We start from the raw sequence: 17,190 nt of genomic DNA, 5'->3' as shown, positions 1-17,190 counted from the left end.
CCCCCTCTCTGGCCCCCTCCCTGACCCCCTCCCTGGGCCCCTCCCTTGTCCCCTCCCTGGCTCTCCACGAGGGGTCCGACTTGTGTGCAGTCCCATCGTCCACTCCCTCCAGCACATTTCTGACCTGGGCTCCTTGCAGAGGGCTTTCTGTTGAAAGGGCTTTAACTTAACATTTTAAACATTAAACATTGAAATTGCACATAACAAGGCTGTAAAGCAAAGCTATAAAGTTACTTTTCACAGAGAAATTTCTGGATGGCAGCTTCAAAGCAGCTGGTGGCGGCTGCAGCCGGGGTCCCTTTGAAGTCTCTGCAAGTGGGCTTTCAGAGCCTGCACCCAGGTCCTCACCTTTCCGGAAGGAAGGGCTTTGAGCGCTTTCTCCAGGGCGTGTTGCTCCTTAGTTCATCCCCCTCCGCCATCGGACAGAAGGTTCTAGACCACACAGGCATTATAAGGGCAGTGGTTCCTAAGGTTTGCTTCTCTGGTATGAGCAAACGTATTATTTTCTTTTGTGAAGAAGATGCCAGCCATGCAGAATTTAGGCTTCTTTTTCATGTATATTTTGTAAATACAATTATGGCATTTAAATTTGTATTAATTGAACAGAAGTAAAATCAAATTGGAAAAGGGGAATTATTGAAATTAAAATTTATTACAAGAGATTTTTCTGAAAATATCTCACCAGTTTAACAAATTATGAAAGAAACATTGAGGTCAGAGTTGCCCATCTTTTTAAACTCTGTTTCCGTTTAAGAGGGATTTGAATTGACTCACTGACTCGGAAAATGAGGCAGGGCTGTGCCACGCCGCCTGCCCTCTTCTGGTTTCCGTTAGCTACGCTGCGGGCTTGGGTTTTGACATTGCAGTTTGCCCCGTGACGCACATGTGCACAGTTGTCTAGGATACTCGGTCTCTAACCGGCTTCCACGCCCACCACCAGGTCCGCGCCCGCTGCTCCGGGCTGTGCTCTGTATTCTGGTGGCACCGCCATCGTTTGGATTTTCTCATCCGGGAGGTTTTTTCCTGAGACGGGCTCATGGGGTTATGTTTCCTGAGTTTCTTCCTGTTGGATTGGTGGCCTGTTGTTTTCAAGTCTGGACCACTCCACTGGATACACGAAGTCAGACCGACACTCCTCCGTCACCTCCGGGGCCGGGTGCTGCTGCTTGCTGCGTCTGAGTCACTCCCTTGGGGACAGATGTGTCCCGGGTTGAGGACCCAGGGTCCTCCACCGCTGTCCCTCCCACTCCTGTGGGGAATGTATTTCTTTGCAAGAGTTGGGACAAGATTTAAACATAAATGTAAATATATCATTATTTTCTAATTATAAAATTAGGAATAGGCTTATAAGAAAAAATTAAGTAAAGCAAAGTAGAAGAGAAAGTCCTCATAATGTCACCCCCAGAGAGACATTGTTGATAGTTTAATGATGATTTTTCCAGAGCTTTCTTATGCACAGAAACTAATAATTATTTTTAAAATTGGGTTTATAATGACATGCTTCTCTTTTCTTAAATGTGTATCTTGCTATTTTTGAGAAAGTGGACACGATCTACCTCGTTCTCTGGAAGGGCTGCCCGAGGCTCCGTCAGTGCCTGCCTATGATTAATTTAAGCACCTTTTACTGGTGAGCATTTGGATCATTCTCTATTATAAAGATGCCCCAACAATCTTTATATACTTACGAGTGAAGGATACGTTTTTAGAGGGGCTTGGTCAAAGAGTATGAATTTCTGTCATCTCTGCCTCCAAAATACATCTCAAAATGCATCTCCCGTTCCCACCTTCATCTTCCACCTGCTGCCGCAGCTGCAACTGTTCGCCCTGTCTCCACCCTGGCGCCAACTTGGTATCCAAGCACCATAGTGATTTGTAGAAACAGAAATCAGATCATGTTCTGTTTCTGTTTAGCACCTTTCAGTGGCCTCTCCGTGTCCATAAAGCAAAGTACAGCTTTACCCTGAGGCCTACAAAGCTATGCCCTGATTGACCCCTGCTCCCTGCCCTCCCTTCACTTGATGTGCAGTGACCACCCTCAGGTCACTGCCACCTGCTGGCCTTGGCCCTGCTGTCCCCCCTGCCTGGCACACTGGGCCCCAGACACTCACTGGGTGACTCTTTGTCCCCCAGCCTCCCCTGGCCAGCTTTCCTCAGGCTCCCTCCGCCCACCCACTCTCCGCCCGCCCGTCTCCAGTCAGTCCCTTTCCTCACAGTCCTGGCCACATCTGGAACGCCGTCTCTTTTTGTTTAGGCAGCGGTTGCTTGCGGCTTTGCCACCTTATTCCCCATCAGCCCATCAGCGCCCAGCGCAGCACCGCAGCATGCCTGCATGAACGGTTCATTAACAATGGCACTTGCCATGTCGCCCTCCCGGTTGACGGGGCCATGGCAATGCAGGAGAGTCAGTTTCATACTTGGGTAATCCAGAGGGAGCAGGAGCAGTGGCTGAGGGCACAAGGCCCGGCTCTGCCATTCAATCACTCTAGCAGGTGCAGTGGTTCTCAACCTTCCTAATGCCGCGACCCTTTAATACAGTTCCTCATGTTGTGGTGACCCCCAACCATAACATTATTTTCGTTGCTACTTCATAACTGTAATTTTGCTACTGTTATGAATCGTAATGTAAATATCTGATATGCTATATGTGTTTTCCGTTGGTTGCGACCCACAGGTTGAGAACCGCTGCTAGCAGGTTGGGTCAGCTTAGAGGCTCTAGGCCTCAGTTCTCCAGTTTGGGGGGGACTCCAAAAATTCAGTCACTTAAAGTGCGGGGTTGCAACATTGTGACGATGATGAAGAGGCTGCAGGGAGCCTGCTCAGCTGGCCATGGGTTCGAGAATCCTAATGTCCCAAATCCTCCCTGGAGCTGGCGGTGCTGGGGGCTCACTCTGCCTTGGACATCGGAGAGGATGACTGGGCCCTGGGGTGACTGGGATTTCCTGGGCAGTGACAGCAGCCTCCCAGCGAGGAGCGTCCCAGCTAGCTGGCGCCCGTTTGTTTCATTGCTTTGTTCCACAGTGACCGGCAAGCATGTCGGGGCTCCAGAGAGAGGCTTGCCCCCTGCTGTCTCACCTGGCCTTGCCTCCACCTGTGCAGAACCTAATACTGAAGCTGTTAAACTTCAGGTCACCCAGGAACTCATTTTCCCTGTGGAGGAGCAGGAAATCCCTTGACCTCCCCACCACCATCAGACATGAGCCACGGCTTCAGTCTGGTTTTTAGGAAGGTTGCATGGACCACCTCAATGCCCTCAGCTAGAAGGCCTTGTTACTATCTTTTTTAATGCCGTTGATGAATATGTGCTCACTTTAGCGCATGGCTTTTCAACCTCACCACTAGACACTGGGCCAGATAATTCTTCATGTGGGCAACTGTCCTGACCATTCTAGAATGTGCAGCAGCATCTCTGGCCTCTACCTACTAGATGCCACTGGCACTGCCTTTGCCCTGTTGTGATCCAAAACTTCTCTAGTCATTGCCTCATATCCTCTGGGCGGCAAAGTCATCCCCGATTCAGAGCACTACTTATTAAACAATTCTGTGAAGCAGGGATTTGTTAACCCATTTTTATGGATGTAAAATGCAGATTGGAGGAGTTAGTAACTTGTTAAGGGTCTCATCATTATGCCACCTCCAAGGCACCTGGGTGCTCTCCACCCCTTCTTATGGCTACTACCTAGTCACCCACATAAAACAATCATTTAGAAAATATTTGTCAAGCACCTACTACATGCCAGGCAGTGTTCTTTTTGCTCAGTAACTACCATGGTACTTGGTATTAGGCAGAATGGGAGGGAGAAGGTGTAATAGATAGACAGCTCTGTTCGTTTCCTATTGCTGTTGTTACAATATACCGCAAACTGAGTGGTTTATCTTACAGTGCTAGAGGTCAGAAATCCGAATTCAGTTTCACTGGTCTAAAATCAAGATGTCAGGCCCTAGCTGGTTTGGCTCAGTGGATAGAGCATGTGGACTGAAGGGTCTCGGGTTTGATTCCAGTCAAGGGCACAGGCCCAGGTTGCAGGCTTGATCCCCAGTAGGGGGCGTGCAGGAGGCAGCTGATCAATGATTCTCTCTCACCATTGGTGTTTCTCTCTCTCCCTCTCCCTTCCTCCCTGAAATCAATAAAATAATTATCCTATATAATAAAAGGCTAATATGCAAATCGACCGAACAGCAGAACAATCAGTCACTATGACATGCACTGACCACTAGGGGGCAGATGCTCAATGCAGGAGCTATCCCCTGGTGGTCAGTGTGCTCCCACAGGGGGAGCGCCGTTCAGCCAGAAGCCGGGGAGGGGCCTAAGCCATCAGTCGGACATCCCCTGAGGGCTCCTGGACCACGACAGGGTGCAGTCCGGGCTGAGGGACCCCCCCACTCCGAGTGCAGAATTTTGTGCACCGGGTCTCTAGTAGTAATAATAAAAAGATGTCAGCAGACCTATATTCCTCTGGAAGCTGTAGAGGAGAATCCCTTTTCTCCTTCAAAGCCAGCAGTGTAACATCTTTCCTCCTCCCTGACCTCTGCTTCCATCCTTATATCTTCTCTTTCTGACTCTAATCCTCCTGCCTCCCTTTTACAAAGACCCTTCTGATTACATCAGGCCTGTCTGGATAATCCAGGATAATCTCCCCCATCTCAAGATCCTTAATTTAATTACATCTGCGAAGTCCCTTTGTAACTGGACAACCAGTGGGTCTGGGCTGCCTGTCACTACTTGAGCCAATTCAGCAGAGACAGGGTTGAGTCATGTATGAACGTTTATTCCAATACTGCCAGAGGTTTGGGAGAGCAGCAGGTCATCCACAAAAATCTGGTCTGCACCTCCCTATAAGCCAGCTGCTTATATTGGGTTGAAGGACAAAGATCACATGGGGAAGTAGGCAAAAGGGTATTCCAAATGGGCAGTTTGCAGGTAATGCAGGATGGAGATTTGCAAAGGGCTGGGGGTCTTCAAAGGGCTGACGGTTCTGGTTTCTGCAACAAGGTTGTTAATCTTTCTTTTTTATATAAAGGAAATATATATATATTTAAATATATTTTTATTGATTTCAGAGAGGAAGGGAGAGAGAGATAGAAACATCAATGATAAGAGAGAATCATTGGTTGGCTGCCTCCTGCAGCCTACTAGGGACCGAGCCCACAACCTGGGCATGTGCCCTTGATGGGAATGGAACCTGGGACCCTTCAGTCTGCAGGCTGAGGCTCTATCCACTGAGCCAAACTGTCTAGGGCAAGATTGTTATTCTTTCCATGATAATAGGCAGCTCCCAGATGGGGAGGATGGGCTGCATTTCCAGGTGAACAACTCCCAACCAGGTTAGAATGTGCCTTCTTTAATCAGAACAAAACAATCATGGTTAACAGAGTGTGATGAATATTTCTTATAATTATATTCTATTTCTGCCCTAATACTTTTGCCATGTAAAGGGATTTTCACTGGTCCCGGGGATTAGAACGTTGACATATTTGGGGGCCACTTATTCAGCCAACAACAGTCTTTCCTCTAGCCCCCAAAGATTTATTTCCATCTCACATACAAATACATTCATCCCATCCCAAGTTTCCCAGAAGTCTCAACCCATTACCATATCAACTCAAGTCCAAAATATGTCTAAGTCTCCTTTATCATCTAAATCAGGTATGGGTGAGATTCTGGGTCTAACCCATATTAGGGCCAAATTCCTCTCCATCTGTGTTCTTGCGAAACTGGAAAGCCAGTTATCTGCTCCTAAATACAATGGTGGGTCGGGCACAGGAGAGCAGTTATAGCAATTCCCATCACAGTAGGGAGAAAATGAAAGGAGGAAGGATGTCACCAAACCCAAGCCGTCTTGAAATCCACTGGGCCAACTCCATGAGGTTTCAAGGCCCAAGAATAATTCTGTGTGGCTCAGGGCTCCCCCTCTGGGCCCGTGGCTCCACTCTTGGAGTCATCCTTCCTCTTTCCTGAAGGGTAAATGTACTTCAGCGAAGTCGTGTTATCAACCTGTTTCCTGCCTGTAGGATTTTGGGTGTCTGACAGCCTTCTCTTATTTTCTCCTTTCTCTCTCTCATTCGGTTCTAGCTGGCAGTGTTTCTGCTGGATGACATTTTCAGAAACCATGTGGGTCTCCTAGTATGCCTCTAGAATTCATTCCATTAGACAACAAGTTCCTCCATAGATCTTTCCTGGATAATCCCATCTCTACTCCTGGCGCCGGCTGAGATATCTAAGGGGATCCACAAGCCCATGTCTGATCTCTTCAAAGAGCCCTCAGTGTGATTGAATGCTCTAAACTTTGGTTCCTCTGCAATATTAGCCAAAGGTTGTTGAGTCACCCCCTTGGTTTTCCCTCCAGAACATGCTTTCTGACAGGGTATCTCTAATTTAATGTCTTTTGCAACCCAAATAGAATGAGTTTCCCAAATCATCACATCCCTTTTTACTTAATAATTTTCCCCTCAGACTATCTCTTTCCTCTCACAGTTTTTCCAATGCAGCAAGAAGAAACCAGACTGCAGCTTCAACACTTGGTTTGGAAATCTCTTCAGCTAAATATCCAAGCCCATCATTTACAGAGTTTCACTTACCACATAATGTAGGACACAATTCCGCTGCGATCCTGCCACCGTGTAACAGATTCCCTCTCCTCTAGCTCCCAATAGCATGCTCCTCCCTTCCTCACCAGCAGCACGTTAATGTGCATGTTTGTCACTGGTCTGTGTAGGATTGTTTTTCTAAGACGATCAGTTTTCCACGCAGTGCTTCTCACTTCCTCAGAAGCCCTCACTGAGCCATGGGGCCAGGGATTGGGACTTGGACATCTTTGGGGAGTCATATTCAGCTGACCCCAGCCACTGTTAGCCACCAAACCTTTATTGATTCCTTTCCTTTTCTCCCACGTCTGTTAGATACTATTCGGGCTCCAGGGGTGGTCTAGCTAGGCTAACCAAACATACTGGTTTGCCCAAATAGTCCATTTTACATTTTTTCTCCCAGTGTAAATGTAGTAATATTCTTTTTCAAAAGTATCCTGGCTTTGTTGATAAATTTTTTGATCACTCTTGTCTTAATTCTTGGCCTTAAAATTGTAAATCTGCAATCTTATGAGACAAAACACATTAAAAAATTGTCAAGCAGTAATAGCTAAGTACTAAATATTGTGACATTTAGGTGCTTCTAAACATCCTCCAGTACACAGGACAGCCCCCACAACCGTGCACCAGACATTAACCATCTGGAATTTCAGGCTCATCTGGAGCCTTTGGGATTTCATATTCAGATACGGTCCCTGGGCCAACAGCACCAGCACTGCCTTGTTAGAAATGCAAATTCTCAGCTCTGTCCAGAACCCACCCAAGCAGAAACTGTGGGCAGGACCCCACAGTCTGTTTTAATAAACCCCAAACCAAAACATCTCTCTCTCTCTCACACTCACACACATGTACACACACGTGTGCACACACATACATGCACGTGTGCATGCACACACATTCTTAGTGGCAGGCCAGGCATGTGAACAGCACAGTTAATACTGTAAACACTGTTCTGTTCAGAGTTGCTTGTGTTCCTGCCTTTTGTTTTCTCGTCTTCAAAGTGATGACAACACATGGGTTGAGATGATTTGGGTAAATGTTAGTTTGGCGGGAATAGTTCTTTGGTTCTAAAGATCTATTTCAGATGATTTTTATCAAAGTGATATATTTCCTTTCTCACTTTTCTTGACCTTTGGCAGGAGCTCAGAAAAAGCCTAGAACTTAGTGTAAATCTACAAAGGAAGCAAAAGGACTGTTCCAGTGACGAGTATGACTCCATTGAAGAGGATGTGCTCTCTGAGCCCGAGACTGAGGACCAGGCCCTGGGGGGCAGTCCCAGACATGGCACCCCTCTTTCCAGGGGGGACTCCGTGCAGGAGGATGTTCCTGAGGACCAGGAGACGGCAGGACACCCTTCCCGGGGCCCAGACACCCTCGTGGTGCTGGAATTCAACCCGGCTTCCAAAGGTGAGCTCTGCCTTGTGTGGCGTTTCCTTGTCTTTGGTGTCTCTGGATCCAAAAGTCGGACTTAAGTGTCCAGCCACACTGTGAGTTCCGCTTGGATAGACCGTCCCACGGGCCAGGGAGGTGTACCAGTCAGGTCTCTGCTGGTTGCAAGAGGCAAAGGCCTCAAATGACACTGAAATCCCAGGTGGTACATGGCTGGCAGTGTGGGGGCTGCTTTATGCATCTACACGCCAACTGGGCTAAGCAAAAGGGACTGTGTTGGCTTGGAGAACTGAGGAGTCCAGGGCTTAGCAGGACTCATTTCTCTTCTCTCCTCTCCTCTCCTCCTCCCTGCCCTTCCCTCCCTTCCCTCTTCTCCACTCCCCTCTCTTCTCTCCTTTGCCTCTCCCTCCTCTGTTCATTCCCTTTCCTTCTCCTTCCCTTCCTCCCTCTCACCTCTGCCCTCTTTGTCTTGTTTTGGTACAGTTCTCAGGTAGGCGCTCCGCATACAGACACAGAATTGAGACACTGCTTCTGATGGCTTTGCAACTCCATCAGAAAGTGGATTTTTCTTACTAAAAGCTCCAGCAAAAGTCCCAGCCCTGGATTTGAAGCCCACATTGGGTCACATCTCTGAGCCCGTTACTGTGGCTCTGGTTGGCCAGTCCAGCTATGGGTGTGGTTATCACCACCCAGAACTCATGCACTGACAAGTTTCCAAAGGAAAATCAAGGCAGATCTGAAGACTGGGAGAGCATGCAGGGCAGACGGAAACCACAGCTGTCCACAGAGGAGGCTTTTCAGACAAGACCTGGGAAAGTAGAGTGAAACGCAGTGGGGCACGGCCGGGCCTGCCTGCTGCAGTCCTGTTCTCCACCTCGGCTGGCGGCTGGCGGCCTCTCCTGCTCCTCCTGCTGGGGTTCCCTATCAGGAACCAGATTTCAAGCCCAGCCAGGGGGGCAGCATGAGTGAAGCTAGGGAGAGAAATGGGGGATGTGTGAATCAGCCACTGTATTAGTCCACTCGGGCTGCCGTGACAGACCACAGGCTGGGGAGACCACAGGCCAGGGAGGACCACAGGCCAGGGGGACCACATGCCAAGGGGGACCACAGGCCGGGGGGACCACAGGTTGGAGAGACCATAGGCTGGAGAGACCACTGGCCAGGGAGGACCACAGGCCAGGGGGACCATAGGCCAGGGGGACCACAGGCGGGGGGGACTACAGGCCGGGGGGACTACAGTCCCAGGGGACCATAGGCCGAGGCTGGGGCAGCTTCAACAGCAGCAGGAACCTATTTTCTCCCAGTTCTGGAGGCTACAAGTCCAGGTGTTGACAGGGTTGGTTTCTTCTGAGGCCTCTCCCCTTGACCTGGACACATCTGTCTTCTTGCTGTGTCTTCAAAGGCTGTCCCTCTATGTGTGTCTATGTCCTAATTTCCTTTTCTTGTAAGGACGCCGGTCACATTGGATTAGTGCCCACCATGACTGACTTGTTTTACCTAAATCACCTCTTCAGAAACCCCGTCTCCAAGCACAGTCACGTTCTGAGGTGCTGGGTGTGAGGACTTGAACATAGGAGGTTTGGGGGGACATAGTAACGGGCAGCCACACCCAGGGGTTGATGTCACCAGAGAGAACGCTTGTCCCTCAGACATGTGTCTCTCACCTGCAGGCCCCTCGTGGGCTGTTCCCTTGGACTGAATCACCACATTTCCTCTCCTCGCCACTCTGAACCCTGACACCGGGCTCCCTGCTTTCCCCTCAAGACTTAGCTCAGAGGCTGCCTCCTCCGAGAAGCCTTCTTTGCGCTCCCAGCACGGCCTACTCTTGGTGCCTCCTCTGCTCCCACAGCAGCATCATGGCGCGGGGCTCGCTGGCCCAGCTGTCTTTCTCCCCTGCCCTGTGAGCTCTGCTAGGGCACAGGCCTGCTCTTACCCTCCACTGCATCCCGCCTGCAGCCCTCACCTGGCACATTCCAGCACTCAGAAAATCTCTGTCAAACAAATGAAGGCGCTATGCCCACCTAAAGCCTCCTTGATGCTTCTGTGTGCCCCCACTGGGTATGTTGCTGTGGGGAGGGGGAAAGGTGGAGAGGGCGGGGAGGGGGGGACCTGTCAGGAGGCTGACCAAGCCCCCATCCTGGAAATGGGGGGGGGGGCATGAGAGTCACTTCCAGGTGTGAGGACCAGCCCCAGAGGGAGAGCTGGTGGACCCTAGGCAGTGAGAGGGGTCCTGGGCATAGAACAAAGAGGGAACTTTACTTTCTTGACAGTTTACAGTTTTCACAATGAGATTGCTTGGCAGGCCCTGCATGGACCACGGTGATGTCTGTCTGTGAGCACAGAGGGGCCTGCTGTGTCCTCCTGCCACCCCATCTGCCCCTTTCATCAGCACCTCTTCCTGAGCCCCAGCAGGAGACAGATGCCCTGAGAGGAGCAGGAGGGAGGCCCAGGGCCTGTTCTCAGGTCTCTGCAGACCCCAACGTGGGGCTGGAGTCTGAACTAGCCCTAAGCTTGTACTCAAGGCCAGTCACCCGGAACCTGGAGAGCGGTGCTTGTTCTGGGCCGTTCGTTCGTTCGTTCATTCATTCATTCATTCATTCACTGGACACACACCTTTCCCAGGCAGGGTGCTGGGACAGCTGGCCCGGTCCCTTTTCCTACAGCTCTTCATCCTAGCAGGGAAAACACAGAAATAGCAATTGCCAGTATTTCTCGAGTTCTTATTAACATGAACCAAGCACTATTCTCGGGGCTGTACATTTAGTCCTCCATCTAATCCTCACCACAACCCCGAGGAAACTACCTGTTTTACAGACGGGGAAGCTGAAGCACAGAGCCGTCACGTAGCTTCCAAGGTCACAGCTAGAAGGGGCAGAGTGGGATCCAGTCTCCCGCACTCTGAGCCCAGAGCCTGCGCTCTTAATCACTGGGCTAAACAAATAAACCAGATGGCTCCAAAGCGACAGCTGGGCCCGTAAGTCCCCCACCCTCTGGTTTTCCTTCTGAGTGTGAGACAAATGAGAGAGAGGCCCGGGGCTCTGACACAAGGAGGGCGAGTTATTGCCTTTCCTGCTGATAAGAGCTGGATGGGTGGCTATTTGGGACTGCCCCCGAAGCAGACAGACCCCTACCACACAGATGTTGGCGGACTGGACCATGGCGGCATCAGTGTGGCGGCAGGAGGCCGTGTGCCCTGAGAGCGGTGGGGCGGCCGGAGGAGGGAGGAGGGCTGAGCCCTGATGGCTTCCTGCCCCTGCTCCCATCCCATTTGTCCTCCTTGTGAGTGGAGGCAGTGAGCGAGCAGCACAGAGAAGGGCAGAAGTTATTTTCCGATAACTGGGAAAGGAGAGGGCTGCGTTAGCTTAGGAATTCAGAGCCTTGAAGTTGTGAAGATGCTAAAACAGGCCACTGGTTGGGGTAGGGGTCAGAGAAGCCTTCCCAGAGGAGGGGTGTCTCAGCTGGGACAGGAATGAGGAGGAGGAGCAGCCATGGGAACAGCATCCCATGCAGGGAGCAGCAAGCACAGAGAGAGGGCTTGGAGAGGGAAGAGAGGGTGTACCCCAGGATAGAAGAAGGGCCAGGGAGTGTGGTACAGTTGAGGCCAGCAGTGATCCCAGGTCCTTTCCAGGAGTCTGGGTCCTTGGAGCCTGGGAAATATCCTTTCTAGACTTCTGATGGCTAAGGCAGACCCCCTGGCCACAGTGTCTGCAGGACTGTCTGTGGAGAGGAGGCGGACCGTAGATAGGGAATAGAGTGGTTAAGGACAGGGCTCCAAGCCAGATAGCCCTGGTCAATGCTGGGTCATCGCTTGACCTTGAACAAATGGCTTGGCCTCAGAGCCCTGCTCGGTAATAGTATGTATTAGTTTCCCATGGCTGCTGTAATCAATTGCCATAAACATGGAGGCTTAAAACAACACAAATTTACTGTCTCACAGTCGTGTTGGTCAGAAATTTGATGTGAGTCTCACTGGGCTAAAATCACAGTGTCGACAGCGCTGTGTTCCCTCAGGGGCTCCAGGGAAGGACCTGTTTTGGGGCCTTTTCCAGCTTCCACGGGCCACCGCTTTCCTTGGCTCAGGCCCCTTCCTCCATCTTTAGAGCCAGCAACGTTGCCTCTCTGTGCCTTTCTTACATAGTCACAGCTCCCCTGGACCTCCTCTTCTGCTGTCCCTCCCGTGTGTGTGTGTGTGTGTGTGTGTGTGTGTGTGTGTGTGTGTGCGCGCGCTTGTTGTTGTTATTGTGGTAAAATATACGTAATGTGGAATCTACCATTTGCATCATTTGTAGGAGCAGCTTGCTGTTAAGGCACTCACATTGTTGTGCAGTCATCACCACTGTCTTTAGAAGTTCTTCATTCCAAGCTGAACTGTTCCTCTTCCCCTTCCAGGCCCCCCTGTGATCACAGTGTGTCCCCTGAGATAATCTGTGATGATCGCCTTATCTTAATGTGGCGGACTAGCCCGGCTCATTCTCCTTTGCCACGTAACCTAACATGTTCACAGGTTCCAGGCTTGGACGTGGCCATCTTTGGGGGCCATTATGCTGCCCGTGGTCTATCTGCTAGGATGGCTGGGTGGCAACTGAGACGTGTGTGCCAAGGACCTAACGGTGCCTGGGCTCTCAAGAGCCTGTCACTTTTACTGTCACCAGCATGTTTTCAGCTCTTGGGGAGCCAGTCTTGTGGGCATTTGCCCCTCTCCATGCCTTGTCTTGCCCCATTGGACACAGTGGGTTGCCACACACTGGGCTGCCTTGGGCACTGGATGTCAGGCCAACAGGGAGCAGCTAATGCAAAAATGCAGAGAAACACAGGCCCTTCTGAAGTCAAAAGGGGAGTGGGGAGGGGTGAGGGCAAGTCTGACCTACTCCACATAGTCCCCAACATCTTCCCTGAGCTCCCAAGACCCTGCAGGACCCTTGATCCTGGGACTCCCTCTCCTTGGGGCCACCATGAGCCCCAGGACTTCCTCTGCTGGTACCTATCGCTCCTCATTCAATAGGTACTTTCCAGGTCTCCTGCCTTCCAGGCCACGGGTCCCGCCTCCAGTGCCAACTCTTCCCCCTGCCCGTGCTTCATGCTGTTCAGCCACTGCCTCCCGCCCTGTGGTCCTGAGCATGCCCTCCTCCTCCTGCTCCGACTCTGCTGGCTCTGAGGCCCTGGAGCCCTTTTCCCTAAACTTGAGCCATTTGCAAACCTTCCTCACAATTTTTTGCCATCTCCACAAACCGACTGTTCTAATGTTAGCTGTTATTTAACTAGAACCTTTCTTTTCTCCTTCCCACCCGCCTTTCTCTTTCTTTTCTTTATAATTCTAGGATGGTTCCAGCAGTTATGCTCACGAAATCAAGGGTTGATATGTTGGTTACATTTTTTTCCACACACATTCAGGCGTATAACTGCTTAAAACATTGTTTGTCCATGTGGCATCTGGAATCATCTCCTGTCCCACCAGTGGTCCAGGTGCCCTGCTTTGGAAAACATTGACTCTAAAGCGTGGCCCATGGGCCCTTCGCTGTCCACTCACCAGCCCAGGCCCCAGCCGCTCACCTGCCACATGCCTTCCAGCTGTCAGGCCTTCGCACTTGCTGTTCCCTCCCCAGCTTCGTGTCCCTGGTGACATCCTGGCCACCCGGGAGGGCCACCTCACTGTCTGCTGCACACCTGGCTGCCGTCCTGCAGGCTGCGTGCTCTCCTGCCCTGGTCCCAGAGCCCTCCGCCCGGCCCTGCTCACTGCTCCATCCAGCCGTCCTTCCCTCGCAGGCTGTGAGGTGTGCTTTGCTGCGTTCTTTCAGCTCTAGGGGCCTTGGTTGCACCATTATTTTACCTACCATGCTGCCAGTTAAACCCAACACCTACTCGTAAATGCTAAAATTTGAGAGCCTGTGTGTGTCCTAGAATATTTCATCTATTTGCCAAAATGCATGGTGGTCTCAGCAAACTTGTTTCATTGTCTGTGTTATCCACATCTCTGATTCCAAGCTAGCATGGTGCCTGGCAGGGGGTCGGGTTCAGTAAATATTGGTTGAATGAATAAATGAACGAACAAATAAACAGATGCCTGAGCAGAATGTCCCAACTCTGCTTGCACGCCGTGTTTGACGTCTAAACAATTGTTTTCCTACAGGTAATAAAAAGGAGAGGAATTTGTCTGCTAAGCGAAAGGACAATGCTGAGGCCCTCGTTCCCAGCAAACGAGAGCCAACCCCGACTCCCCAGCCCCCCACTGTGTTCCCAGACCGGGAGAGGCCATGTTCAAGTAAGAATTCTGGGGGCCCCCGAGCAGGGCGGGGCCTGGGCCTGGGTCACTCTCAGTAGGTGCTGTGATGCAGGAGGCCTGGCTTCATTACCGTCTCTGCCAGGGTCGGAGCTGACCTTTTGCAAATGTATTATTAGTCAAGGTCTCCAGAGCAACAGAACCTATGGAGGGAGGGGGAGAATAAGGAATTGCCTCATGCAGTTGTGAGGGCTGCCAGTCACATCTGCGGGGTGGATTGGAGGGGCTGGAGACGCAGGGAGAACCAATGTTGTAGTTCAGAGGCCCTCACACAGGAAGGACCCGTGCTGCAGAGGAAGTCAGAGGCGGTCTGCTGGAGAATTCTCTCCTCAGGGAGGGTCAGTCTTTTTGTTCTATTCAGGCCTTCAATTGATAGGATGAGGCCCACCAACACTGTGAAGGCCCATCTGCTTTATTCTACCAATTAAAATGTTAATCTCATCGAAAAACATCCTCTCAGAAACACCCAGAGTAATGTTTGACCAAATACCTGGGCTCCCCGAGGCCCAGACCAGTGAACACATAAAAATCACACCCACTTTCTTGTTCTATGACAAGAAATTGAAAATTTATTTTATTTTTCAGTTAATTTGCTTACTTTATGTGGGTAAAAATACATGCAAAGGGCAGTAAGTTCTAAAGGTACAAAAGAGCTTATAATGAAGAGTCAGTCTGCTGCTCTTCTAATGAAATGAGAGGTTATACTGAGTGTGTGACCCAGCCACCGTCGCAAGCCCTTGGTTATATCATATGCAAGTAAATTATATATGTAATTTATGTAAGCAGATCATATAAGTAAATTACAGTCCTGTAACTAGCCTTCAAGGTAGGTCCTGTGATTGTCCCCATTTCACAGACATGAAATTGAGGCACAGGGCAGGTGACTCACACAGCTGGAAAGTGGCAGGTGGAGGCCTCCATCGCTGGTGGAGTAACTTCACTGCTGTGTCCCTAACCAGCAGACTGCACACACTGAGGCTGCAGAGAAATCATCACAGCCTGGTACCCGGGGTCAAATCCAGTGGCTGGAGTGGCTCTGGGTGGTGGGGAGGGGCCCTTGCTTCTGGTTTCTATGACCAAAGGATCACAAAGACCTCAAGGCATCCTGGTCAGGAATTTGGGGCCCTGGGGTGCCCTGGGCACAATCCAGCCCCAGCCAGCCAGCCCTGTTAGACAGGCTGAGTCAGGGGCCCTGACCTCTGTGGCTGTGGCATTTCATTCATGTTTACTAGGGAGCTGGAGGGACTGTTTCCTGCAGGGACAGGCCCAGGGACCCGCTGGTGGGAACCAGCCCCTCCTCCACAGTCATGGTCCGGAGGTGGGCCGTGCACCTGAGCCTGGGGCCTGAGCTTGGAGATTTTCCCCAGCAGCTCAGGGCAGATGGAAGGAGGCGGGGGAATAGCAGAGCTCCCACTGACTTAGTGAGCATCTGTTCCATGCTGTGTAAATATTATCTTGGTTTGGATTCCCCCAGAAACAGACTCCAAGATGGGGATTCAAGAGCAAGTAATTTATTTGGGAGGTGGCTCCTGGTAGGGGATGGAAAGGAAAGGGCCCAAACTGGCTTCATCACCAAGCAAGTTCACGGGCGGTGGAGTGCCACCTGGCTGGGGAGCTGGGGGCAGGGCTGAGCACAAGCCCCCACATTGGCTGCTGCTCCCACCCCGGGGGCGAGGCAGCTGGGCCGTACACACTCTCCCTTCCCTCGGGGTGTGGCTGTTCCGGGTGTTGAGTCCAGCACTCTGGCTGAGTGCCGGCACCCAGGCATTCTCTGAATCACCCTATCACAACCCAGAACCCACCTGGGAGGAAAGACTGAACAAGACAAGACATTTTAGATGGCAGATGATAAAAAAAAAAAGTGGCTGCAAGGTAGAGTCTATATCAGGGGTGGGAGCATCCATTTGGTCTGGCCCTGCCAAGGCATTAGGGGTGAGTTAATTAAATGTTTGACCCACTATAGCAGGCTAATTTTTAAGTTGATAATTTTGTATGGTCCGAGAATGATGTTATAAATATGCCCTTGGCAGAAAAAAGGTTCCCCATCCCGGGTCTATATCAACCCATGTAACTAAAATGTCCATATGTGGGTGATGCTTAGGCACAGCCAGATCCAGGTGATTAAAGTGTCGGCACCTGCCCCTCTCCAGCTCTCGGCTCTGCACTCTTCTCCGTGCCCTTCATTCTCTGACAAGCTCACAGGGGTGGTGCGATGCCACCAGCAGCTCTGGGCTTACAGCCCACCAGCCCAGCAACCCTGGCGGAAAGTAGCATGGCTGACTGCAGCCTGACCACCTGGTGCAAACCCTGCCCTCCACCGTCTAGCTCTGACCTTGGGCAGACTCCTCAGCCTCTCGGGCCTCATTCTCCCCTCCACCACACAGGGATGTGAATAACACCCTCCTGCAAGTGTTGCTATAGGACTGAAGGGCTGGGAGATAGACTGCTTCGAGGAGCACCTGGCTCCGGGCAAGTGCTCGGCCGGGTCAGCTGGCACTGTCCTCACAGCTGTCAGCAAAGCCTCGGAGCTGCTTCTCGTTGCCTGGCTTAGGTCAGGGAGGCTCTGTGAAGGAGACACTGGTGCTGTCGCAGAGGCAGAGGCAGAGGGAGTGGGTGACAGGCAGCAAACTCTCACAACTTCCTTATAGAGACTGTTACCCGTTCTCCCATTTCACAGATGAGGAGACCGGGGCTAAGGACATGAGAGTTACTTGCCTAGAGCCGTGGTCGGCAAACCGCGGCTCGCGAGCCACATGCGGCTCTTTGGCCCCTTGAGTGGGGCTCTTCCACAAAATACCACGTGCAGGCGCACATACAGTGCGATTGAAACTTCATGGCCCATGCACAGAAGTCGGTATTTTGTGGAAGAGCCGGTATTTTTTTTTAATTTCTTTATTGATTAAGGTATTACAAATGTGTCCTCATCCCCCCATTAACCCCCA

At 51.1% G+C, this 17,190-nt stretch overlaps 1 protein-coding gene across 1 annotated transcript in view; it reads left to right on the top strand.

Annotated features, from left to right (window-relative positions):
* The window catches only part of KIAA0556 (KIAA0556 ortholog), a 213,244-nt gene that overhangs the window by 103,437 nt on the left and 92,617 nt on the right, over nucleotides 1-17,190 (top strand). Inside the window, exons 8-9 of the mRNA XM_014542952.1 lie at nucleotides 7,722-7,989; nucleotides 14,099-14,230. Coding sequence (XP_014398438.1) covers nucleotides 7,722-7,989; nucleotides 14,099-14,230 — 400 coding nt within the window. The remainder of the gene's footprint in view (nucleotides 1-7,721; nucleotides 7,990-14,098; nucleotides 14,231-17,190) is intronic.

Source organism: Myotis brandtii, unplaced genomic scaffold (genome assembly GCF_000412655.1).
Source record: "Myotis brandtii unplaced genomic scaffold, ASM41265v1 scaffold317, whole genome shotgun sequence".
NCBI lineage: Eukaryota > Metazoa > Chordata > Mammalia > Chiroptera > Vespertilionidae > Myotis > Myotis brandtii.
The sequence above is the reverse complement of the archived record's forward strand: the minus strand, read 5'-3'. Positions and strand labels throughout refer to the sequence as shown.